At 45.1% G+C, this 9,750-nt stretch overlaps 1 protein-coding gene across 4 annotated transcripts in view; it reads left to right on the plus strand.

Moving 5' to 3' along the window:
- The first annotated feature begins 4,186 nt into the window (after nt 1-4,186).
- dgat1b (diacylglycerol O-acyltransferase 1b) overlaps nt 4,187-9,750 on the plus strand; it is a 30,440-nt gene continuing 24,876 nt past the window's right edge. The window contains exons 1-2 of one of the 4 annotated variants that reach the window (XM_037980171.1): nt 4,395-4,533; nt 4,761-4,923. Coding sequence is in view for 2 of the 4 variants with exons in the window: in XM_017425038.3 (XP_017280527.1) it covers nt 4,307-4,533 (227 nt within the window). In the remaining 2 variants the exon portion in view is untranslated. Of the gene's footprint in view, nt 4,924-9,750 lie in introns of all 4 variants that reach the window. The other 3 variants (XM_017425038.3, XM_017425039.3, XM_037980170.1) reach the window with 3 other exon arrangements.

Consider the following 9,750-nt stretch of genomic DNA (forward strand, 5'->3'; position numbering starts at 1 on the left):
TAATCAGGATTAACTAAAAGGTACATTTGACTGTTTCATGTATGACAGCGTATAAAGTTGACTCCCTCCTTTTTTGCCTCAGCTTTGATACAACATTGATGGGGAAAAGTAAAAATTTACTAATAAAGATCTCATTATGTGACAAATCATACTGTTGTTGTTTTTTTGTTGTTGTTCTGCTTGTGTCTTTCTAGTATTCTAAGAGAATCACCATAATTGAGTAATCATGGGTTACAGAACCATGGAAACAAAAATCTTGCGCCATCCCTCATTTCTTTATCTTTTGCTTTTGACAGTTCGTACTTTCAAATATTTTCCAACAGTGGTGGTGAATAATACACTTTTCCCGGTTATTCCAAAGATTTTTCAGGTCATTCTTCGGTCATTGGCTTCTGTTCTCATTTATCTTTAGTTCATTCATTATGTCAGTCTATTTCAGAGGAGTGGATTTTATTTCTTAAGCCACTTTACATCAGAGTACAATTTAAAATGCATTCTCTGCTGCGTTGTGTGTTGAACTAAGTAGACCCAGAACTGGTTCATCCCCTGAGCGTATTGTATGTTAAAATCATTCAAGAGTCAATGTTAAATGTTCAAAATTAGTGGGGAAAAAAAAGGAGCCAAACAAATTTTAGAAACTGATGCTGAAAATGAGTTTTTGTCTGAGAAGCTGAATTTAACAGAATTAAATGTGTCTAAAGGCTCTTGCACGACAGTGTGTATGTATTTAGTATCAAAATACAAAAAGGTGAAATATAATAGCTCAGATTACATGTGTGATCAGATTAACTGTTAATGTTGATTGATAAAGAATATAACAAATAGTTTTAATAATTTGCTCTACAGTACTGTATATAATATTAAAGACGATTAGTTAAAGATTTGGTTAAATGCTTTTTATCAAGTTGCACCTCATCCAACAACCTTTCTGCATTAGTTCTGATCAGGGGTGGAAATTAGCACCCGCCACCGGCCAAATGCGGGTAAATATTTGAAGTGGCGGGTGAATTTGATCATCACACACGCCACTGTGGCGGGTTGGCAATTTGAACAGAAAAGGTGTTTTTTGTTCTCTTGACATATAGGGGGCAGTAATGTGCTCGAGTTGCTGTTGTTACGTCGAGCCGCGTTCCCTCATCAGATACGGTTCCCCCTGCGTCTCCATAAATAATGACTTGTCTAATAACAGAATTGTTTAGAGGGGCAAATATTTCTCATTAAAAAAACAAACAAAAAACATCTTTCTTTTAAAAATAAAATGTGCTAATAATATCATAATATAGAGAAATAAACAACAGTTACGGAGTTGTTGGTAAATTATTTTTGTCCTGTGTTTTAGAGGGGGAACCGATTATTTCAGACGGCTGAAATATTTGGTTCCCCCCTGGTAACTTTTGCAAAAACAGAACAAATGTCTCCAAATTTACAGGACTTGTTGTCCATGATGAGAGGAATAAACACAGTTAAAGACTTGTTGGTGAATTAACTAGTTGTTGGATAATTAATGATCTAAATAACATTCGTGTTGAATGTTATTTAGATAAAAGCAAAATACCACTTCAGGCGGATAAAACCTGCATAAAAATATTACAACAGTTCACTGCAAACCCATATGATGCACTCGATCCACTACAGATTACATGCAGTCTAACACCAATTAGCTGTTGTGATGAGAAGCTATTTTATTTTCTGTTTTTCAAGAGTAGTCGATGGAAGAACCAAAAGTTAAACAACATTTTTTTTTTTTTAACTAAATCAATGACATGACGTCGGTCAGTGTGCGTTCACGCCTACGGCCGGTGTTCTGATGATCTGTGCTTCCTCGTCAGATTTTCCTACCGTAGCTCAGCTAAACAGCGATGTCTAACGGTCGGTGCTACCCGTCACAAACTGCTACCGTCATGTTTACGAACCGAAAACTATAGCGGTTCGTGTTAATGTTAAATATCATCGGATACTGAAGTGGAAGCTTAAGAGTTATGCTTAGCATAGCATTAGAACAATTTATATCCACGACAAAAACCTTTCTAAAACCACAAAAATCGCTTCCTTCATCAGAATATCCTACCTGTTAAATACAAGCAGGTAGCACAAATAGATCTATGCATTAAAAGCAGCAAGTGTCTGAAAAACATTACAACTTACATACAAAAACTTACAAAAGCACAAAAATACTTCAAAAACGCTCCACAGAAATAAATTTTACTTGTCTGAATTTTTTATGTACAGATATGCATCTTTTAGTAGTTTAAAATAAAATAAGAAAAGTCTAGTTATTTCTATCCAGAGTCCAGAAAGAGGTGTTGTTCAGCTAGGGCACCACAACTGCTTCCACCCACCTCCATCATCATCATCATATGAAATTACTTTTTGTCACAACAAAAAATAGTGGCTGGTAAAAAAATTTGTCCACCAGCCTTCCACCCCTGGTTCTGATTGGATATTTAACCTCTCTTCTTGGCATAATTGGTAAAGTTTATTTTCATTGGTTGGTTTCCTGGTAATAGACCGAGCTTTTAAGCATAGTCCATAAATTTTCAATTAAATTTTTAACAAAAGTTAGCCTGCTTTATCAACCCAGAAACCAGTTGTGATGTATTTGGGATCACTGACCTGCTTGAACACAGAGTTTTGTTCAAGGTTCAACTAGCTGTTGGCTTGAAGTGGCTTGAAGTGGCTTGAAGACCTCACATTGACTCCTCATAACATACTTCTTATCATTGTGACTAAATAGACCAATTTTTGTCTTATTTGACTATAGACCTTTCTCTAGGAGGCTTTTGGCTTGTCCATCTTGGCAGCAACTTGAAGCTTGAAGGTGTTGCTTTTGATTGATTGACGATCAAGATGGGTGGGTGCACTGATTTAAGACCAGTTTTACTTTTAGTCCAATAAACCTCAGAATGCCTGCAACAGTTATGTTGCATCAACGAGGAAAGAGTGGAAAATCCAGCAAAGCAGTTAAAAATGACTTTTCATGGTCTGTGATGAAAATGTGGGGCTCCTTGAGGGTCTTAATCCTGCCTTGTTGCTGTACATCCAGACCAATTTCTTCTCCTTCTTGGATCTTCAGTGTGTTCTTTGCCTTTCCCACTGATCTGAGTATCGAGCAAGGCAATGAGTCGTGTCAAAACTATTCTCTCTTTTGCAGTTTTAAGATATGTGTTGTTGCGCTGCCAGATAAGTAAAGAATGTAGACTTTTCATGTAATTTTTAACATCAGTGACTAATGCGTTTCCAGAAGTTGGCTTTGAAAGGAAATAACAGTGACACTCTGAGCACTTCACTGTGTTGTTATCACAGGGAGACAATCAAACCCTTAAAAACTGCATCACAAATGCATGCAAATCGGCCAGTGTTGCTCACTTTTAAAACAATTCGCAATCAGCCAAGGGTGTTCACACGTAATCGGTTACCAAGGAAAAGGAAGATGGTGCTACAAGCAGCTCACTGCAGCCCACAACTGGTTTCAAACAGAAATGCTCTTCTGCATATTATTTTTTAAAATGTTCAAGTTCTTTCCAGGGTTTTTAAATATACATTGATTTAGGTTAGGCAGTTATTGTTAGATTTTGTTAAATGAAAAATACACACTGACCAAAACAACAAAAAAGTGTTGTAAATTGGCCATCTGCAAACAAAATATTTAAATTCTTACCTAAAAGCTGTTTATTATAGCTAAACATTTGATTATTAATTATATTATTCTAAACCTTAGCTCTTGATTTAAGGGCTTTGGGTTATTAGATGTAAAGTTTTGCAAAACATGAGAAAGTTTAAGCTGGCAAAAGAAACAACAATGACAAAAAAAAATTGCTGCAGTCAATCCTGATCGCTAACTAGAAACTTGTACACTCTTGTTTTTAAAACTTACTGAAGCTGTGTGCTTTGTAATCATTCCACTTCGGAAAAAGAAAAATTTAAATAAACTTTTTAAAATCCCAAAACCTCTGACTGCAACTGTGCATGTGGTTATCAGTGGTTTCCCATCCAGTTATAGATGGTTATTATTATTAAAAATAAAAAAAATGCAGGTTGAAACTCACCTGTTGGTAACAGTTTCCAGCAGTTAAACCAGTTCAAAGAGCCAGGCGGGTTTTTTTTTTTTTTTTTTTGTTCCCCAGCTCTGTGTGAACTGTTTGGAAATCTGAGCCATGGGTGGATTATTTCGCAACCCCTTCACTACTTCCCGTACAAAGAAAGTATACAGTATCAACAAACCGGATATGAGCTGAAACCAGGAGCTGCGGGGACTGCGCGCGTGTCCTTTTCACTCGTTGCTATTATTATTGTTATTATTATTATTATGGGTGACTGGAACGCAACAACAACAACAACAACCGGGGCCCAGACTCGCAGGAGGAGGGCGACTCTGGCGGCGACGAGAGGCGTGAGTCTGCAGCCGGTGAACTGCGCCTCCTCGGCGTCCGCCGAGCTGCCAGCCCGCGGCGGGGAGACGGTCCGCGAGCGCTCCCTGGAGCGGCCGAGGGGCGACAAGAAGAGACGCAGGAACGAAATAAGCGACCGACTGAGGTGAGGGGCGCCCTGAAACTGCACCGACAACAAATGTTTGGTGAAACTTTGTGTCTCTGCGTGTCTGACTTCTGCCTCCAAGCTGGCTAACTTTTTCAGGGATGTGTTCTCGGTTCGCCCAGCTGCGGTGGTAAAAACAAGGAGGACGTGGCTGTCTGAGGACTATCTTCTCCTTTACAGCCGTTCATTCATTCATTCAAATTTTGTTTTTTCTTTACCCCTTTCAGCTTGGCTTTGCAAACTCACACAAAGGCTTGCGTTTTGCTGTCACGTTGCACCGCCTCTCTTCCAAGTGGCCCACAGGTCGTGTAACATGAGCAGCAGTTTGACTTCATCCTGCTGAGAAGAGCAAACCCTTCCCTGAAGAAGTGCTCACACCAGTGACGTGCGGTGAGGTTCATGGTTGGTGAGGCACTGAGAGTCAGATTTACAGATATATAAATCCAAAAGGGTAGCTTATTCAATTTGCTGCTGGTTATTTCATATCTCATTAGCGTTCTTCACACACACACACACACACACACACACACTCTCTCTCTCTCTCTCTCTCTCTCTCTCTCTCCCTCACTCACTCACACACGCGCGCACGCGCACACATAGTAGTGTAACGGGCGAGCTGTAGGGGCTCGAGCTAGTGGTACCGGGACAAAGGAGAGAGGCGAAATATCTTTGGAGTACGGGAACACGTCTCCGTTTATTGAAGAGCTCCACAACAAGTGTATATCAGCCCGCGTCTGACCGTGGGAACTTACAGCTCAATAGCAACAGGTTCAAAGTTAACAGCGCATGCGCAGAACACATCACACGCTTACAGTCGTCCCCCCTTACAAAAAGGAAATGTCCCCATTTCACAAAATACTTCTAAACAGGAAGCACACAGTAGGTAATACACCGTGGGAACACGACATACCCGCAAATAGGTACAGAAAAACAAAAAAAAACATCAGTTCATCACATAGTTAGTAAAACGTGCTGGTGGTTTGGTATGGCGTCCAGCACGAGAAACCTGTACTGGAGTACTCATACACATAGGGGACCCCTCCGAACTAAAACTGGCACTAACATCAAGCTCTGGTGAGGGGGCAGGGGTTGCAGGCACAGAAACAGCTGGTGATAGGGCAAGATCAGGGGGCTCAGAGGCCGGTGAACACACAGGTGGAGTCCGAGACGGGCCAGTCAGTGGGAAGGTTGTGGGTAAAGTGTAGCGTCGTAGTCGGTCGTAATGTACAGTCTGAAGGGGGGCCTCTTCCCCAAAGGGGCTACTAATCACATAGGTGACCCCAACTGATTCGTCCCTGTCCAGTCTTTGCTGCACAATGTATGGCCCTTTCCAGTGGGGAGCCAGTTTACGGCGGCTTTCAGTCGGGTCATTTAACCACACTAGATCCCCAGCCTCGTATGGGTCATGTTTTTGTCCTCTGTCATAGAAAGTCCTCTGTTTGTCACTAGCAGTCACACTGTTGTCCCTACACTGTCGAAAAGCAGTCTCCAGACGCCTACGCAGAGAGAGAACAAACTCATCAGGAGAGTCGTGCCCTGGACCACATTGAAGTTGCGGACCCAGTAACATGTCTATCGGGGCACGGGCCTCTCTTCCATGGGTGAGGAAATAAGGCGTGAATCCAGTACTGGAGTGCACGCTAGTGTTGTAAGCAAACGCAACCTGTGAGAGGAAGGAGTCCCACTCACCCTCACATGACAACAAAATCTTGGCAAGCTGATCAATGAGAGTTCTGTTAAACCTCTCTACCATTCCATCGGACTTGGGATTGTAGGGAGTGGTGTGTGTTTTCTTCACCCCCAACATCCCGCACAACTGCCTAATCACCTCCGACTCAAACTGTCTGCCCATGTCTGTGTGCAGTATCTCCATCACCCCATGGTCCATAATGTACCTATTAAAGAGACACTCAGCCACAGTGGTGGCTCTCTGATCAGCCACTGCATAGAGATTTACAAACTTTGTGAAGTAGTCTTCAACAACCAGCACATACCGGTTGCCTCTTGAAGTAATGGGCAACTCTAGTATGTCAGCTGCAACGCGCTGGAAAGGACGCTGTGCTAAAGACGTCTTCATAGGGGCCTGATGGCGGGGCACTGAAGACTTGCGCCTCTGACACGCATAACACTGGTCACACCACGCTCGGATGTCGGCATACATACTGGGCCAGTAGCACACACTGCGTGCCCGAGCCAAGGTCCGTTCAACTGCAAGGTGGGCAGACAATGGGCCACCATGCAGCTGGCGTAAAACCTCGGGAACCAGGACGGCCGGAATGACAATCTGCTGTGTCTGTTCCACATCCGACAGCGCAACAACTCGGCATACGATCCCATCAACTAGAGTCATACGGGGAAACTCATGCCACAAAATCCTAACGCCACGGCTTGCACCTTTGATCCTCCCCCGCGGAGGCCTCTGGCCCTCTCTAAGCCAGTCAAGAACCCATCTGACGTCTGTATCCTCCCCTTGGAGCTGCTTAATGTCAGAGCCATCATGGGACAGGGACTGGACCATGACCACGTCAGCATGCACAGCAGGCTCAGAAGGACCAGGTGTGTCAGAGTCTGGCACCTCCTGGGGGGGCTCCACGGGAGCCTCGACAGTGCACACTACACTAGCCGAAAGATTTGTTGTCTGCGTTCCTGAACTCACCGCGGTAACAGGTGCCACAGGACAACGAGACAAAGCATCAGCGTTGGTATGATGCACTCCACTCTTATGAAAAATCACCCAATCATATGGGTCCAACTCAAGGGCCCAGCGGCTACGCCGGCCCGTTCGGTCATTATCAATAGGGAGCCGCCTTAAACCAAGTAACGGTCTGTGATCAGTAACAATGGTAAAAGGCTGAAGGCCTAAGTAATGCCTAAAGTTCCGGACAGACCACACTATTGCCCACAATTCTCTGTCATATGTCGACCACCTGCGCTCTGCAGCCGTGAGAGCATGACTCCCATACGCAACAACCCTCTCAAGACCATCAACCGTCTGTGTGAGTACTGCCCCGACTGCGGCTTGGGACGCATCTGTGTACAACACAAAAGGTTGCGTAAAGTCAGGGTGACACATCACAGGTTCAGAACAAAGAGTGTCCCGTAGGAACTCAAAAGCCTCATGACACTCTGCTGTCCAACGAAAAGGAACATTTTTGCCCGTGAGGTGAACAAGGGGTGAGGCTCGTTGAGCAAAATTCTTCACGAACCTCCTGTAATACGAGCAGAGGCCGAGAAATGCGCGCACCTCCGTCGCCGAACGCGGAATTGGCCAGTTTTTAACTTTGCATGTGTTTCTTGGGTCAGGCCGTAGCCCTTCAGCTGAGAGGACATGGCCCAAAAACACAACATGATCACGCGCCAACTGACACTTCTTCGCCTTTAGTCGCAGACCTGCTGCTCCAATCCTCGAAAGCACTTCCTCCAGAGCTGCTAGGTGTTCACTAAAGGACTTACTGTAAATCAAGATATCATCAAGATATACCATGCAAATCTGCCAGGGGAGGCCTTTAAGCACCAGCTCCATGACTCTTTGGAAGGTCGCTGGAGCATTGGTAAGACCCATTGGCATTGACCTAAACTGGTACAGGCCATGGCCGGTAGTGAAGGCCGTCTTCTCACGGTCTTCCTCCGCTACCTCTACTTGCCAGTAGCCATCTGAAAAGTCTAAGGTACTGAACCATGTAGCCCCAGCTAACGCATCCAAGGTGTCATCCACCCGCGGAAGGGGGTGGGAATCTTTCACCGTAACAGCATTTAAGCCCCTGTAGTCCACACAGAACCTCCACGTGTTATCCTTTTTTCTAACCAGAACCACAGGGGAGGACCATGGGCTACAACTTTCCTCAATTATGCCGTCAGCCAAAAGCTGCTGCACCTGTCTGTCCATCTCTCTGCGCTTGTCTGGAGAGGTACGGTACGCTCGCTTCTTAACTGGGTAATGATCACCGGTATTAATCCGGTGTTTGATCATACCTTCACCCTTGGAAAATCCACGCCCAGGACGGAACACCTCCTTATGCTTATGCAGCATGGCGTGAAGCTGTTCTCTCTGCGCGTCGGACAAGGGGCAGTCAGTCAGGTCAGGTAAGGTCATATGTTGGCGATTGGAGTCCACACAGTCAGTAGGTTCAAAAATGTCACAATCGTCAACCTGGTACAGAACCCCTAAGTGTGAACCGGAGTGCATGCGTAGCTCGTGGTCAGTAGGGTTAAGCAGCCGCGCGACAGTGAGCCCTTCCTTAACCGGCGCCACTGTACGTGCAACCACCAACTCCATATTGTCACGTGTCTCTGGCTCAAGGTACCCCACGTAAGAGTCAAGGTGTGGTCCAGTGGACCGGTGGGTCTCCACTTGCACAGGAACAACCATCTCACAGTATGGCGGAACTATGACATCTGCAGACATAGTGATATTACAACATTTTGGGATAAGGTCAGTAGCATGTAACAACGGAATGTCCATTCCTTTGAGGCACACAAAACCCCGGGGTACATCTAGGACAGCCTGATATTCAAGCATAAAGTCAAGACCCAACAGAACTTTTTGTGTAGCCCCCCTGACAACATGCACAGTCTGCTCAACATAAATCTCACCCAAACAGATTGACAGGGCCATTGTTCCAAGTGTGTCCAACAGATGTCCATTTACAGCATGAGCAAATATGTAGTCAGTGCTAAGTACACGTTTGCGTAATGCAGGGACTGACATCTTAAAGTCTTCAGAAATCAATGAAACATTTGAACCAGAGTCAATTAGCACAGCGACATCTACTCCCTCAATCAGTCCTCTAACATAGGATGTACGTTTAGACTCACCCATCAAACTGCAGTCCATAGAAGCGACATCAACCACAAGTGATGAGCGTCTATCGTGACCCTCAGGGTAAGGAACTGGTGTCCGGGTCTCAACACCAGTTACCGGTAGTTTCCCTGGTTCCGTCCAGCTGGGGAAGGAGAAGGTGATCGAGGTGAGGGGGATAAAAATCTCACACCCCTCCTCCTCTGCGGTCCCTCGCCGGGGCGCGGTCCCTGGGGGCTCCTGCCCCCCAAGCGGTTAGCAGAATCATCCGGTGATCCTCCACGGGACCCCCGCGATGGAGTTGGCCATTCACCGCCGTCGCGTCCGTCACGCCGTCCTTGGGGTGAGCGTCCTCTCCCGCGAAACTCCGTCCGGTACTCCTTAGCAGCGGACCTGCAGCCGTCTCCACCACAGTCGCA

The sequence above is a fragment of the Kryptolebias marmoratus genome, linkage group LG16 (assembly GCF_001649575.2).
Source record: "Kryptolebias marmoratus isolate JLee-2015 linkage group LG16, ASM164957v2, whole genome shotgun sequence".
Lineage (NCBI taxonomy): Eukaryota > Metazoa > Chordata > Actinopteri > Cyprinodontiformes > Rivulidae > Kryptolebias > Kryptolebias marmoratus.